The sequence below is a fragment of the Coregonus clupeaformis genome, chromosome 7, assembly GCF_020615455.1.
Source record: "Coregonus clupeaformis isolate EN_2021a chromosome 7, ASM2061545v1, whole genome shotgun sequence".
Taxonomy (NCBI): Eukaryota; Metazoa; Chordata; class Actinopteri; order Salmoniformes; family Salmonidae; genus Coregonus; species Coregonus clupeaformis.
Genome location: NC_059198.1, coordinates 48,159,927 through 48,177,449, shown reverse-complemented (window position 1 = coordinate 48,177,449; position 17,523 = coordinate 48,159,927). Strand labels below are relative to the sequence as shown.

General features: G+C 44.7%; 1 protein-coding gene across 2 annotated transcripts in view; it reads left to right on the top strand.

Moving 5' to 3' along the window:
• Window positions 1-8,446, top strand: part of LOC121569815 (cadherin-12-like) — a 202,591-nt gene extending 194,145 nt beyond the window's left edge. For both annotated transcript variants that reach the window (XM_041881034.2, XM_041881035.2), the window contains one exon: window positions 7,104-8,446. In XM_041881034.2, coding sequence (XP_041736968.1) covers window positions 7,104-7,642 — 539 coding nt within the window. In that variant the 3' untranslated portion in view covers window positions 7,643-8,446. The remainder of the gene's footprint in view (window positions 1-7,103) is intronic.
• Window positions 8,447-17,523: the final 9,077 nt, after the last annotated feature.

The following is a 17,523-nucleotide window of genomic DNA, read 5'->3' as shown; positions in this document are numbered from 1 at the left end:
GGTTCAGTGTTAATTGCCTCAAAGCGAGCATAGAAGGCATTTAGCTCATCTAGCAGGCTCACGTGACTGGGCAGCTCGCAGCTGGGTTTCCCTTTGTAATCTGTGATAGTTTGCAAGCCCTGCCACATCCGACGAGTGTCAGAGCTGGTGTAGTAGGATTTGATCTTACAGTGCCTTGCAAAAGCATTCATCCCCCTTGGCGTTTTTCCTATTTTGTTGCATTACAACCTGTAATTTAAATAGATTTTTATTTGGATTTCATGTAATGGACATACACAAAATAGTCCAAATTGGTGAAGTGAAATGAAAAATGTACTTGTTTCAAAAAAAAAATTTGAAAATAAATAACGGAAAAGTGGTGAGTGCATATGTATTCACCCCATTTCCTATGAAGCCCCTAAATAAGATCTGGTGCAACCAATTACCTTCAGAAGTCACATAATTAGTTAAATAAAGTCCACCTGTGATCTGTCACATGATCTCAGTATATATACACCTGTTCTGAAAGGCCCAAGAGTCTGCAACACCACTAAGCAAGGGGCACCACCAAGCAAGCGGCACCATGAAGACCAAGGAGCTCTCCAAACAGGTCAGGGACAAAGTTGTGGAGGAGTTCAGATCAGGGTTGGGTTATAAAAAAATATCAGAAAAAGCCGTACACTCCACAGAGCTGGGATTTACGGAAGAGTGGCAAGAAAAAAGCCATTGCTTAAAGAAAAAATTTGCAAAAACGTTTGGTGTTCGCCAAAAGGCATGTGGGAGACTCCCCAAACATCTGGAAGAAGGTACTCTGGTCAGATGATACTAACATTGAGCTTTTTGGCCATCAAGGAAAACGCTATGTCTAGTGCAAACCCAACACCTCTCATCACCCCGAGAACACCATCCTCACAGCGAAGCATGGTGGTGGCAGCATTATGCTGTGGGGATGTTTTTCATCGACTCGGAAACTGCTCAGAATTGAAGGAATGATGGATGGTGCTAAATAAAGGGAAATTCTTGAGGGAAACCTCTTTCAGTCTTCCAGAGATTTGAGACTGGGACGGAGGTTCACCTTCCAGCAGGACAATGACCCTAAGCATACTGCTAAAGCAAAATTTGAGTAGTTTAAGGGGAGAAATTGTAATGTCTTGGAATAGCCTAGTCAAAGCCCAGACCTCAATCCAATTGAGAATCAGTGGTATGACTTAAAGATTGCTGTACACCAGCGGAACCCATCCAACTTGAAGGAGCTGGAGCAGTTTTGCCTTGAAGAATGGGTAAAAATCCCAGTGGCTAGATGTGCCAAGCTTATAGAGACATACCCCAAGAGACTTGCAGCTGTAATTGCTGCAAAAGGTGGCTCTACAAAGTAGAGGGTAGGGGGTAGGGGGGGGGTGAATAGTTATGCACGCTCAAGTTTTCTGTTTTTTTGTCTTATTTCTTGTTTGTTTCACAATAAAAAATATTTTGCATCTTCAAAATTGTAGGCATGTTGTGTAAATCAAATGATACAACCCCCCAAAAAATAAATTCCAGGTTGTAAGGCAAAAAAATAGGAAAAATGCCAAGGGGGGTGAATACTTTCGCAAGCCACTGTAGTCCTGTATTGATGCTTTGCCTGTTTGATGGCTTGTCGGAGGTCGTAGCGTGATTTCTTATTAGTGTCTGGATAGGTGTCCTGCTCCTTGGAAGCGGCAGCTTTAGCCTTTAGCTCAGTGCAGATGTTGCCTGTTATCCATGACTTCTGGTTGGGGTAAGTACGGTGACAGTGGGAATGACGTCGTTGATTCACTTATTAATTAAGCCGGTGACTGATGTGGTTAACGCCTCAATGCCATCGGATGAATCCCGGAACATATTCCAGTCTGTGCAAGTGAAACAGTCCTGTAGCTTAGCATCCACTTAGTCAGACCACTTCCGTATTAGGCATGTCACTGGTACTGTACATCCTGTTTGAGTTTTTGCTTGTAAGCAGTAGGATAGATTTATGGTCAGATTTGCCAAATGGAGGACAAGGGAGAGCTTTGTATGTGTTTCTGTGTTTGGAGTAAATGTTATCTAGAGTTTTTTTCACCTCTAGTTGCATAGGTGACATGCTGGTGGAAATTAGGTCAGACGGATTTCAGTTTCACTGCATTAAAATCACTGGCCACTAGGAGTGCTGCCTCTGAATGAGCATTTTCTTGTTTGCTTATGGTCCTATACAGCTCATTGAGTGCGGTTTTAGTGCCAGCATCGGTTTGTGATGGTAAATAGAAAGCTGCAAAAAATGTAGATGAAAACTCTACAGCTTATCTTGAGGTATTCTAACTCAGGTGAGGAGAACCTCAAGACTTCCTTAATATTAGAGATCACACAGAAACTGTTGTTAACACCTCCTGCCTTTAGCTTACCTGAAGCTGCTGTTCTGTGCTGCCGATGAATAGAAAAAACAACTAGATGTACATTGAGTGTATAAAACATTACGAACACCTTCCTAATATTGAGTTACAACCCCCCCCTTTCAGAACAGCCTCAACTCATCAGGGCATGGACTCTACAAGGTGTCAAAGCGTTCCACAGGGATGCTGGCCCATGTTGACTACAATGCTTCCCACAGTTGTGTCAAGTTGGCTGGATGTCCTTTGGGTGATGGACCATTCTTGATACACACATAAACTGTTGAGCGTGAAAAACCGAGCAATATTGCAGTTCTTGACACAAACCGGTGCGCTTGGCACTTAATGCTTTACCGCGTTCAAAGGCACTTAAATATTTTGTTTTGCCCATTCACCATCTGAATGGCACACATACACAATCCATGTCTCAATTAAAAATCCTTCTTAAACCTGTCTCCTCCCCTTCATCTACACTGATTGAAGTGGATTTAACAAGTGACATCAATAAGGGATCATAGCTTTCACCTGGTTAGTCTGTCATGGAAAGAGCAGGTGTTCTTTATGTTTAATACACTGAGTGTATATATGTCTTTGTTCATCCACGACTCCGAGAAACATAGGATATTACAGTTCGTCAGGTTCCGTTGATAGTGTAGTCTCAAACGGAGCTCGTCCAGTTTGTTCTCCAGTGATTGTATATTCGCCAATAGAACGGAGGGTTGAGGCAGTTTATCTACTCACCGACATAAGTTTGTCAGGGTGCCCGCACGTCAGCCTCTCTTGCGCCGTCTCTTTCTCTTCGGAGTCTCAGGGATTAGGGCCTGGTCTAGGGTGACCAGCATGTCTTGCATCGCCAATTCGTTGAAGTAGAAATCTTCATCCAAATCGAGGTTAGTGATCACTGATGTCCAGAAGCTCTTTTCGGTCATAGGAAACGTTGGCAGAAACATTATGTATCAAAAAAAGATAAGCTCAGCGCAAACAAACAGCAGAATTGGTCAGGAGCCCGTAAAATGGCAGCTATCCATTCCAGTGCCATTCTTTCTAGGATACTTACTTTACTTAATCTGCTTAACCCTTAGCCTACAATTTTTGTGGCCCAATGGAAATCGAATTAACAGAATAACAAAAATCCCCATCAAAATCTGTCAGTTTAAACCAGATATATCTGTTTTTTTGTATGAGCTCAATCCACCGCATCTGCCGATATTGCCCTTCCGTATCTGCGGTGAAAGGTTGCCGAACTAGAGCGGTGTTCGTCAGACAATGAGACATCCCGAAAATATCGGTCTTCTCACGAAAACGTCTGTAGCGTCCGAACGTTTTGGCCTACAAACTATGACCAATCTGTTGAAAGATGTGACTCTCACGAACACGTTGGTGTTCTCGATTTTGCTCTAGGACGCCCACAAGCCTCACAAGATTCGTCTGAAGGTCCCTGGTACAAGTTTATAAAAATTAATTGAAGTATATATGGAGATAGTTTAGTTCCTAAAATAAGGGGATAAATACAGTACATGTAAAAAAATAAAAATAATAACCGTTTCCTGATCTTTCTTATATCTCTCAGATATAGGACAGACACTTCAGAACAAACTAACTTGCTCTCACATCTTGCATATGGAATGTAAATGCCCAGGAAAATTCTGTATTAAATGTGTTACTTGGACCACACCATGGCCTCAAGTCTCCTCTTTCTCCTGCCAAGTAAATGTATCAGAAATTACGGGTCAACAAAGATGTGGGTTTAGAGATTTGTCAGAGTCTTGATTTTATTAGTCTTTTTAAAATTAGTTGAGCAAACACTGAGGAGTTATTTTTCATGTTGAGTGAGTAAGAAGTTGTTAGTAAGAAGAAGGCCCTCTTCACCCACTGTGGTCTCTGTTAAGGTAGAGTTAGTGTTGAAAGGGTTGACCACGTGGTGATAACTGTTATCAGAGCTCAGAGTCAACATGTCCTGAGGCTTTGGCTGGTACAGCTGTTATTCCAACAAGTCATGCTGTCTCTGAGAAAATGCTAGAGTGTATCACAACTTAAAGGAATACACTTTTTTGGGGGGAAAGACAGTTATTTTCTATGGTGGATTTGTCAAGCTGACCCAGGTGTTCCTTCCTGTGTGGAAATGATGGGAAAATCAAACTGTCTGTTGAACTGGCCGCATGAGGGCCTGCCTGGCATCAGCACAGCTCCCCTTCACAAATAGACCACACGCAGCTACCACCCTAGAAAGTTATGTCCAAATAATAATGACTGTGCTTGAAATACAGACCTTGACCACAGGGGGATGCTGACGCACTGTTTGAGTTATATCAAAGAAGAGAAGGAGAAGGGCAGTCAATATTCCAGCACTCATGCTTTCTATAGTTTTTTCCCCCTTTTCAACCTATCTATTTCTTCATTTCAATTGAATATTTTCTCTACATGTGTTGAACCATGCATTGCTTTCCCTTGTGAATAGTCCAATTGAAGACCCATATAGGAAATGTTTATTGTAATTTACCACAGGGAGGAGGAAAAAATTGTGGAATAATCTTTCGTCCCCCTTGCTTTACAAAATGAGTGTGAGAGATGTAAGTTTGATATGGGCAGCCCCAGGCAGAGATTCCCTTGGGTTTAATGCTGAATAGGGTATCTGGAAGGAAAGGGAAATTAATTACCAGTTGCTACTGTGGAGGTACATTCTTGGAAAGATCAGTACATTTTGCTTGACTACGATGCAGTGTCAGTAGGCTATGTAATATTTATTGTCTTGTCAGTACTCAGTACATAACATACAGTATGTTGCTAAGGAACAACATGTGTGGGAGATTTGGTCACTTCATCATTGGCAAGTCAAGTGAACGCTGTACCAGGAAACAATACCATGACCTGTCTCATAACATGCATTCCAGGGAAATGTAAACCATCTCAAGCTACCAACAAAAACATAAACAATTGATCAAATGCATTCTATGACATTTCCCAATGCAAGTAGCACTTTATACAGTGAGGGAAAAAAGTATTTGATCCCCTGCTGATTTTGTACGTTTGCCCACTGACAAAGAAATGATCAGTCTATAATTTGAATGGTAGGTTTATTTGAACAGTGAGAGACAGAATAACACCAAAAAAATCCAGAAAAACGCATGTCAAAAATGTTATAAATTGATTTGCATTTTAATGAGGGAAATAAGTATTTGACCCCTCTGTAAAACATGACTTAGTACTTTGTGGCAAACCCTTGTTGGCAATCACAGAGGTCAGACGTTTCTTGTAGTTGGCCACCAGGTTTGCACACATCTCAGGAGGGATTTTGTCCCACTCCTCTTTGCAGATGTTCTCCAAGTCATTAAGGTTTCGAGGCTGACGTTTGGCAACTCGAACCTTCAGCTCCCTCCACAGATTTTTTATGGGATTAAGGTCTGGAGACTGGCTAGGCCACTCCAGGACCTTAATGTGCTTCTTCTTGAGCCACTCCTTTGTTGCCTTGGCCGTGTGTTTTGGGTCATTGTCATGCTGGAATGCCCATCCACAAACCCATTTTCAATGCCCTGGCTGAGGGAAGGAGGTTCTCACCCAAGATTTGACGGTACATGGCCCCGTCCATCGTCCCTTTGATGCGGTGAAGTTGTCCTGTCCCCTTAGCAGAAAAACACCCCCAAAACATAATGTTTCCACCTCCATGTTTGACGGTGGGGATGGTGTTCTTGGGGTCATAGGCAGCATTCCTCCTCCTCCAAACACGGCGAGTTGAGTTGATGCCAAAGAGCTTGATTTTAGTCTCATCTGACCACAACACTTTCACCCAGTTCTCCTCTGAATCATTCAGATGTTCATTGGCAAACTTCAGACGGGCATGTATATGTGCTTTCTTGAGCAGGGGGACCTTGCGGGCGCTGGAGGATTTCAGTCCTTCACGGCGTAGTGTGTTACCAATTGTTTTCTTGGTGACTATGGTCCCAGCTGCCTTGAGATCATTGACAAGATCCTCCCATGTAGTTCTAGGCTGATTCCTCACCGTTCTCATGTTCATTGCAACTCCACGAGGTGAGATCTTGGCTGAGGGAGCCCCAGGCTGAGGGAGATTGACAGTTCTTTTGTGTTCCTTCCATTTGCGAATAATCGCACCAACTGTTGTCACCTTCTCACCAAGCTGCTTGGCGATGGTCTTGTAGCCCATTCCAGCCTTGTGTAGGTCTACAATCTTGTCCCTGACATCCTTGGAGAGCTCTTTGGTCTTGGCCATGGTGGAGAGTTTGGAATCGGATTGATTGATTGCTTCTGTGGACAGGTGTCTTTTATACAGGTAACAAGCTGAGATTAGGAGCACTCCCTTTAAGAGTGTGCTCCTAATCTCAGCTCGTTACCTGTATATAAGACACCTTGGAGCCAGAAATCTTTCTGATTGAGAGGGGGTCACATACTTATTTCCCTCATTAAAATGCAAATCAATTTATAACATTTTATAACGTTTTTCTGGATTTGTTTGTTGTTATTCTGTCTCTCACTGTTCAAATAAACCTACCATTCAAATTATAGACTGATCATTTCTTTGTCAGTGGGCAAACGTACAAAATCAGCAGGGGATCAAATACTTTTTTCCCTCACTGTATTATGTCATAGCCTACTTTTCATAAACTATGCTGTATTAGCAATATTATAACCAACACCATATACCACCATATAGGCTACCAATACCATTCCGATTGATTCATAATTTTCATAAACCACTAATGTTTTAATCTCTCTGTGATCTCTCTCCAGTGATCGTGGTCCTCTACGTTGGTCTGAGACGACAGAAGGAGAAGGAGACCCTGATGACGTCCAAGGAGGACATCCGTGACAATGTGATCCACTACGACGACGAGGGCGGGGGCGAAGAGGACACCCACGCTTTCGACATGGGAACCCTCTGCAACCCCAAAGTCATCAAGGAGAAACTCCTGAAAGAGAACCGGGACCTTTTCCGACGGGATGTCAAACCCGAGCCCAAAACCGGCAAAAACCGACCACCTGTTTCCCATGACAGTGCAGATATCTGTGACTTCATCAATCAGCGACTGAAAGAAAATGATGTGGACAACTCAGCCCCACCCTATGACTCTTTAGCTACCTATGCCTATGAAGGGGAGGGCTCTGTAGCTGAGTCACTCAGCTCCATCGATTCTCTGGTTGTAGATACCGATGAGGACTATGATTACCTTAACGATTGGGGTCCTCGATTTAAGACTCTGGCAGGAATATTTGGAGAGCAGTCGGACACTCAGTCAGACACAACGTCAACAACAGAAAACAGACATTGATTATGTTATTCATAGAATCCAAAAGTGGACATAAAATTGCATTATTTTAGTTTTCTTAGCAAAACTTTGTTTTTGTATTTTTTAGGGTTTTCTATTTTAGCAAATTAATTTGTTTGTTTGTCAGTTTTTTTGGTGTTTTTTTCTTATCCTCAATCACAAGGTGTATAAAAGGAGGATAGATAGCTAGATGAAAAAGACAGCCTTCCAATTACTTTTATATTGAATGTTGTTTTATGTCTTATTTATTCTACATCGTTTTCTCACTGCTAGGGGGAATAAAGACAGAAACACAGAAAATGCAAGCATTTTCTTCTTTGATATCCTTAAAAGTGCCTCAATATATTTGTTTCTTATTTTTTATTCTCTCTCTCGCTCTCTCGCTCTCGCTCTCTCTCTCTCTCTCTCTCTCGCTTCTCTCTCTCTCTCAAGCTGGTCATGCAAGCATAGGCTGACTGGCAGACAGAGGCATGTGGGTTTGAGACTACTCTCAGTTGGACAAGTTATGGGACAATTATGTGGCCCAAGTTTGGCCAAATATATTTTGAATGTTATTTATTATTATTAATTATATTATTATTGTTATTTATTTATTGGCTGGGTGTTTTCTTGGGGGGGGGGGGGTTCCTTCATTAACGTATTTATCTATTTATCTCTTAATCATACCATCTTCTTTTTTTTTAAGACGATAAATGGAAGTTTCAGTCAGGTGGGTCAGGTGTATAGACTTGTACTTGTTGTAAAAATGTATTTAGGGCTAACCGAGATCATGCAGTTCAGTCAATGTAATAAACACTGTTTTCTTAAATAAACACCACTGATTAAAACAATGTTTCATTTATTTATGTTTTGTTTGATTTTGTTTTAGTTTTGGGAAAGAACACTCTCAATCTGGTTTGGCTTTGTGTGAAAAATGTAATATTCTTCTTATCCAGAAAAACAGAATTCCAGGTTTGATTCAATAAGGACCCTATAGCCTCAGTCTACTGGAATACTGTCCGGGGCCTGTGAGCTGATCTAATGTCTATGAATATTGACGACAATATTGACAATTGGGAGCGATATGGATGAGATGGAACGTAAATGGGAACAGGCAGCGTTATAAGCTTGGAGCCTCCCTCTCTTCCATATTACCAGGATTATACCCTGAGGCCAGAGTCTGAAGTAGTAACTGTGTGTGTTTGTTTACTGAAACACAGTCACCCCCTTCGCTCTGTATCAATTTTGAATAGTGGACTTCTGCCATTATTAATGTATTGTTTGATCTCTGTGGCTGTTGTAATGGACCAGCGTGCCCCCCTGCTGTAGTGTGGCCTTTCTGAAAATCACAACACTGCCATATCAGCAATGAGTCACCCTGTTACTGACATTGGGCAGACGCAGACAGACCAAATATAGACATCAGCAGTAGGGGAGGCTCCCCCTCCTGCATAAACATGAGAGAGAGAGAGCTAAGCAAACAACACTCAAAGCCAAAGAGAAAATGAAGCAAATACTGGCGATGGGATGATAGACTATATATACAAAAGTATGTGGACACCCCTTCAAATTGGTGGATTCGGCTATTTCAGCTACACCCGTTCCTAACAGGTGTATAAATTTGAGCACACAGCCATACAGTCGCCATAGACAAACATTGGCAGTACAATGGCCTTACTGAAGAGCTCAGTGACTTTCAATGTGGCACCGTCACAGGATGCCACCTTTCCAACAAGTCAGTTTGTCAAATTTCGGCTCTGCTAGAGCTGCCCGATCAACTGTATGTGCTGTTATTGTGAAGTGGAAACGTCTAGGAGCAACAACGTCTCAGCCGCGAAGTGGTAGGCCACACAAGCTCACAGAACGGGACCGCCGAGTGCTGAAGCGTGTAAAAATTGCAACACTCACTACCGAGTTTCAAACTGCCTCTGGAAGCAATGTCAGCACAATAACTGTTCGTCGGGAGCTTCATGAAATGGGTTTCCATGGCCTAACAGCTGCACACAAGCCTAAGATCACCATGTGCAATGCCAAGCGTTGGCTGGAGTGGTGTAAAGCTCGCTTCCATTGGACTCTGGAGCAGTGGAAATGCGATCTCTGGAGTGATGAATCACGCTTCACCATCTGATAGTCCGACTGACTAATCTGGGTTTGGCGGATGCCAGGAGAACGCTACCTGCCCCAATGCATAATGGCAACTGTAAAGTTTGGTGGCAGAGGAATAATGGTCTGGGGCTGTTTTTCATGGTTTGGGCTACACCCCTTAATTCCAGTGAAGTGAAATCTTAACGCTACAGCATACAATGTCATTTAGACGATTCAGTGCTTGCAACTTTGTGGCAACAGTTTGGGGAAGGCCCTTTCCTGTTTCAGCATGACAATGCCCCCGTGCACAAAGCGAGGTCCATACAGAAATGGTTTGTCGAGATTGGTGTGGAATAACTTTTCTGGCCTGCTCAGTGCCCTGACCTCAACCCCATCGAACAACTTTGGGATGAATTGGAACACCGACAGCGAGCCAGGCCTAATCACCCAACATTAGCGCCCAACCTCACTAATGCTCTTGTGGCTGAACGGAAGTAATCCCAGCAGCAATGTTCCAACATCTAGTGGAAAGCCTTCCCTGAAGAGTGGCGGCTGTTATAGCAGCAAAGAATGAGACCAACGAGCAGATGTCCACATACTTATAGACATGTACTTTTAGCATACTTTTAGTCTTACATCAGTAAGATTGCGCCCACAGACATGGCAGTTCTGCTTCTAGCTCCTAAGCAACTTTGCAGTATTAAGTTTTTTGTGTGTTATTTCTTACACAAGCATTTCGCTACACCCGCAACAACATCTGCTAAATATGTGTATGTGACCAATACAATTTGATTTGATTTGATGTAGTGTATGTTCTGGAATAGTCAAGTCAATCCTACCATGCATCTGTAGTCTCCTACCACCCAGGTCTGCTATATAGCTCCATGTTCACTCACTATAGGGTTTACACATAATACGAGTATACACTCCCTGGTAGATATGTGTGTCATCTTCCTAATGCGGAATAAGCACATGCAGTGGTTTTACCCTCCTATCATTTGTAAGACAGTGAAATAACTAACATTCTTGTTCAGTGCATAATTAACGACGGTTATACATTTTTGGTCAAGGATTTGCTCAATTCTGGAGTCATTCAATAAGTGTCACGATCGTTGACTGAAGACACGGACCAAGGCACAGCGTGATAAGCGTACATACTTTTATTTAACGTACTTAACGACAAAAAACAACAAACAAACGATACGTGAAGTCCTGAGGTTATAACACAACAAACCTTTACGGATCAAGATCCCACAAAGACTAGTGCAAAACAGGCTGCCTAAGTATGGTTCCCAATCAGAGACAATGAGCTACAGCTGCCTCTGATTGGGAACCACCCTGGCCAACATAGATCAAACGATCTAGAACAAAAACATAGAAAAACTAAACATAGCAAATCCACACCAACATTTAAGAGTCCCCAGAGCCAGGGCGTGACAGTACTCCCCCCCCCCCCCCAAAGGCGCGGACTGCGACCGCGCCACACAAACACAAGAGGGTAGGGGCCGGGTGGGCATTCCGCCTTGGAGGCGGATCCGGCAACGGGCGTGACCACCACTCTCTCTCCACCCCCCCGTTGCGCCCCTGATCTGGTCCCGCTGGCCGGAGCTAGACTGGACACCGGTGGAGCGGATTGCTCTGGCTCCGGAGTGGATCCGCTGACTGGAGTTGGACCGGACCCCGGTGGAGCGGACTGCTCTGGCTCCGGAGTGGAGCAGCTGGCTCCGGAGTGGAACAGGCACGGGCCGTGCCGGACTGGACACACGCACCACTGGCTTGGTGCGGGGAGCAGGAACGGGCCGGACCGGGCTGACGACGCGCACCACTGGCTTGGTGCGGGGAGCAGGAACAGGCCGGACCGGGCTGACGACGCGCACCACTGGCTTGGTGCGGGGAGCAGGAACAGGCCGGACCGGGCTGGCGACGCGCACCACTGGCTTGGTGCGGGAGCAGGAACAGGCCGGACCGGGCTGACGACGCGCACCACTGGCTTGGTGCGGGAGCAGGAACAGGCCGGACCGGGCTGGCGACGCGCACCACTGGCTTGGTGCGGGGAGCAGGAACAGGCCGGACCGGGCTGGCGACGCGCAACACTGGCTTGGTGCGGGGAGCAGGAACAGGCCGGACCGGGCTGGCGACGCACACCACTTGCTTGGTGCGAGGGACAGGAACAGGCCGGACCGGGCTGGCGACGCGCACCACTGGCTTGGTGCGGGGAGCAGGAACAGGCCGGGCTGGACTGGGAACACGCACCATTGGCTTGGTGCGGGGAGCCGGAACGGGCCGGGCCGGACTGTGGAGGCGGACTGGAGGTCTGGAGCGGAGAGCTGACACAATCCGTCCTGGCTGAATGCCTATTTCCACACAATATGTGTGAGGCATCAGCACAGGACGTACAGGGCTGTGCACTCGTACTGGCGCTACAGCACGTGGCACTGGCGCAGGATATACGGGACCGAGGAGGGGTACTGGAGGCCACGAGCGTTGAGCCGGCACACCCCGTCCTGGCTGCATGCCCACCTTAGCACGACACGTGCGTGGTGCTAGCACAGGACGTACAGGACTGTGCCGGAACACTCGCGGCACAGTACGTGGCTCCGCATAACACGGAGCCTGCCCAGTCTTACGCTTCCTAGCCTGAGTACGGGGAGTTGGCTCTGCTCTAACTCTAGGCTCCACCAACCACCCTTTTAGCCCCCCCCCCAAAAAAAATATTGGGGCTGTCTCTCGGGCTTCCTCCCCGGCCGGTACCCTCTGCGTTGCCGCTGCTCCTCTCTGTAGCACGCCTCCACAGTCTCCTCTCCTGCCTGGGCATTCACCTTTGCCCATGGCCCTTTCCCCGCGAATATCTCCTCCCAAGACCACCATTTGCCCACCTGCGACATCGCCATCTTCTCCTCCTGGGCACGCTTTTTGGTCCTCTTATGGTGGGATCTTCTGTCACGATCGTTGACTGAAGACACGGACCAAGGCGCAGCGTGATAAGCGTACATACTTTTATTTAACGTACTTAACGACAAAAAACAACAAACAAACGATACGTGAAGTCCTGAGGTTATAACACAACAAACCTTTACGGATCAAGATCCCACAAAGACTAGTGCAAAACAGGCTGCCTAAGTATGGTCCCCAATCAGAGACAACGAGCTACAGCTGCCTCTGATTGGGAACCACCCTGGCCAACATAGATCAAACGATCTAGAACAAAAACATAGAAAAAACTAAACATAGCAAATCCACACCCTGGCTCAACATTTAAGAGTCCCCAGAGCCAGGGCGTGACAATAAGAGAAACCAGTATTGATGTGTTGTCATTGTGTATCAAACCTCCAATTGTTTAAAACACCATACACATTCTTCCATGTTCTAGAATCTATGCATTATTTTTCTCTTGTCAGTCAAACTGTACACCCATTCATATTTCTGTTAAGAGCTATTTACCAATATCAAACAGGTGTTTTTACTAAACTCTGGTTATTTTACAGTAGAGTATTATTCCTCATCCTGGGGCTTGATTCAAGAGTATTTATGAATATGGAAATGGAGCTGTCACGGCTAATGTTCCTAAGTGTTCTCTTGAACGACGGTTCTCACTGCAGTAATCTGCTGATCTCAGTGTGGAAGAGAAAACCTCACCTCAATAAATTACCACACTGAAACCTCTGGGCTTGGTTAATACACAGCGAGGAGCACCTTGGGAAACTGTACAAGGAGGTAAACACGTAGCTAGCTATCACACAACTCACACTTTTCAAAAACGTTGGCAACGATAAAGGGCATTGAAAGGTAATTACATTTCGCATTGAAGGACAAAGTTGCTTACGTATAATCGGTATTTACTTGTAGCGGTTTCCTAATTTCATTGTGGGTAATTGCTTTCGTAGAGCGGATGTCCTGCATGTCCCAGGTGGGAACAGATGTGATCGGACAGGAGGGAGTTTACAGTCCACATCATTTCCTGTTATGATCAAAATGATTCCTCACCACTGGTTTCTGCATGAGACATATGGGGATTGTAATATGTCTAGTTCCTATATGGGTCATTCGTCCTATCTACTCCCACATCATCCACAGAGCTAGTGATCCCTCAATGTGGTCCCTCAGCAGGACAGATGACAAGACCAGGATCAAACCTTCAGGAGCCTAAGAGATGAAAAACACCACTATGGAAGAAGCCACTGACTTCAAATAGGCATATACTTAGCCTCTCTCTCTCTCTCTCTCTGCCTGTCTCTATATACTCTCTCGCTCTCCCTTTACCTCTTTTCCTCTCTCTCCCCACTGTCTACCTCCCCTCTCTCTCTAAGTCCCCTTTGATTTTCCTGTCGGTTTTCAGGGCCTATATTTCGAGGACATACCTGAAAGCCATGCCACATTTATCAATGCTCAAGGTAAAGGGATTTTAATGTCATTATTTCCTGAGACATTACTGGGATGTTGCCTGGCTACCCATACTCCTTGCTCTGGTCAAACGCTACGCCATGCCCACAGACATTAGTTTCTTCTCCGCAATGAGTATGGATCTGAGTACCTCCCCGACCCTTCACCAAATGCGAACACATTCGGGGCCATCTGATTGGTCCAGATACGGATGGGTTGGCCCAGAGCCAGAACACGTGGAAAAGTCACAGTTTGAAAATTAGTAAATTGGCTTTGATACTCTGATTAGAGACGATCCAATCGCTGATGATTTTGTTTTGTACAACACCCCTTCGTGCCCCTCGTCACCACAAACGACTTAAATGATGGCATCATGAACGACAGAGCAGCGGAAGAATTTAATGTAAGTCATCAGGCTAACTGGCATGTCCCTTTCTCACATCTTCTTACATTCAAAGTACTATGATATAGCCTGCTTCAAATGCACCTTTACAAAACTAATTTGCTTTACATTGCCCCACATACTGAAAAAAAACACAATCATTACTGTAGTACTGTCATTTTGAATGACCTTCTGGAATGTTCTCATAACTCTGTTTGTGAAATACTACTATAATGAAATACACAATGATATTTCAATTATTCTGTAGCGCTTTACACTCGTACCTGTATACGGGTTGAAAATGGCAGACTTGAGCACTGTTAAACACCTCAAGCGGAACACAGTGGCTGTACAGTAACATAATATTCATGACATCAGAGATCTGCGCTTCACAGCGCTGTATGGGTTTTGAATGACAGCCGTTGTGAACGCGCGACAAGAAGTTACCCAAATCCCTCCTGCTAATTGGGCAACTTTTGCAAATGTTTTTTTGTCTGAGTGAGGGAAATGCTGTAAATGAAGGGAGCTTGGATCGTGCCATATAAACTACCAGTCAAAAATGTGGACACACCTACTCATTCATGGATTTTTCTTTATTTGTACTATTTTTTACATTGTAGAATAATTGTGAAGACATCAAAACTATGAAATAACACATATGGAATCACGTAGTAACCAAAAAAGTGTTTAACAAATCTAAATATATTTTATATTTGAGATTCTTCAAATAGCCACACTTTGCCTTGATGACAGCTTTGCACACTCTTGGCATTCTCTCAACCAGCTTCACCTGGAATGCTTTGATCAAAAAGAAGAACATTTGTGAGACGCAGACCAAATGAAAGGAGTGCTTGATGCCATCTGACAAGCATGGTGGAGGCAATGTACTGCATATAAGTAATTCAGTCACCAACGTTGTGGATAATATAAAAACAGCCTAACCACCTCTGCTAGGGTGAGTAAAATAGTCAGTGAGCTGTTCTCTCATTTGTGTCTGGAAGTAGCTAGCAAGCTAGCCAACATTAGCCAGTTAGCTTGGGTGCTTGACTGATTATGGTTCATTATTTAGCTAGCTAGCTAGCTAGCTACATGTCTTAACAAAAGATTCCAATATGCAAGTAAACATTTCAATAGAATGTTAATGATGTCAATGCGACAATGCGACAGCAGTTGATATACTGTTCCTGACATGATGGTGCTGGAGGGGATGGCTGCCGTTTTATGGACTCTTAACCAACCATGCTATTTTGTTGAATGTTTCGCATTGTTTGTAACTTATTTTGTACATAATGTTGCTGCTACCGTCTCTTAGGACCGAAAAGAGCTTCTGGACATCAGAACAGCGATTACTCACCTTGAACTGGACGAAGATTTTTTATTTTATGAGTCGGACGAGAGGGATTTGCTCCAGATACCCGACAGGGCCCTCTTCCCCGTAATTCGCAGTAGAAAGAATTGGAGATATCGCGGAAGGAGATCGGGGTGCTTGGTAAGGAGATGGCGACGAGTGGCTAATCTGCCTTTGCCATCGATACTATTGGCCAATTTACAATCGCTTGATAATAAAATGGACGAACTACAGGAACGAATAGCCTACCAACGGGACATTAAAAACTGTAATATCTTATGTTTCACCGAGTCGTGGCTGAAAGATGACATGAATAACATACAGCTGGCAGGTTATACACTTTATCGGCAGGATAGAACAGCAGCCTCTGGTAAGACAAGGGGTGGCAGTCTATGTATATTTGTAAACAACAGCTGGTGCACGATATCTATGGAAGTCTCAAGGTTTTGCTCGCCTGAGGTAGAGTAAGATGTAGAGCACACTATCTACCAAGAGAGATTTCATCTATATTCTTCGTAGCTGTCTATTTACCACCACAAACCGATGCTGGCACTAAGACCGCACTCAATGAACTGTATACGTCCATGAGCAAACAGGAAAACGCTCATCCAGAGGCGGCGCTCCTAGTGGCCCGGGACTTTAATGCAGGGAAACTTAAATCCGTTTTACCTCATTTCTACCAGCATGTTAAATGTGCAACCAGAGGGAAAAAAACTCTAGACCACCTTTACAACACACACAGAGATGTGCACAAAGCTCTCCCTCGCCCACCATTTGGAAAATCTGACCATAATTCTATCCTCCTGATTCCTGCTTACAAGTAAAAACTAAAGCCGGAAGCACCAGTGACTCGGTCAATAAAAAAGTGGACAGATGAAGCAGATGCTAAGCTACAGGACTGTTTTGCTAGCACAGACTGGAATATGTTCCGGGATTCTTCGGATGGCATTGAGGAGTACACCACATCAGTCACTGGCTTCATCAATAAGTGCATCAATGACGTCGTCCCCACAGTGACTGTACGTACATACCCCAACCAGAAGCCATGGATTATAGGCAACATCCGCACTGAGCTAAAGGGTAGAGCTGCCGCTTTCAAGGAGCGGGACTCTAACCCGGAAGTTTATAAGAAATCCTGCTATGCCCTCCAACGAACCATCAAAGAGGCAAAGCGTCAATACAGGACTAAGATCGAATCGTACTACACCTGCTCTGATGCTCGTCGGATGTGGCAGAGCTTGCAAACTATTACAGACTACAAAGGGAAGCACAGCTGCGAGCTGCCCAGTGACACAAGCCTACCAGACGAGCTGAATTACTTCTATGCTCACTTCGAGGCAAGTAACACTGAAACATGCATGAGAGCATCAGCTGTTCCGGATTACTGTGTGATCACGCTCTCCGTAGCCGATGTGAGTAAGACCTTTAAACAGGTCAACATTCACAAGGCCGCGTGGCCAGACGGATTACCAGGACGTTTACTCCGAGCATGTGCTGACCAACTGGCAAATGTCTTCACTGACATTTTCAACCTCTCCCTGTCTGAGTCTGTAATACCAACATGTTTCAAGCAGACCACCATAGTCCCTGTGCCCAAGAACACTAAGGTAACCTGCCTAAATGACTACCGACCTGGAGCACTCACGTCTGTAGCCATGAAGTGCTTCGAAAGGCTGGTCATGGCTCACATCATCACCATTATCATAGAAA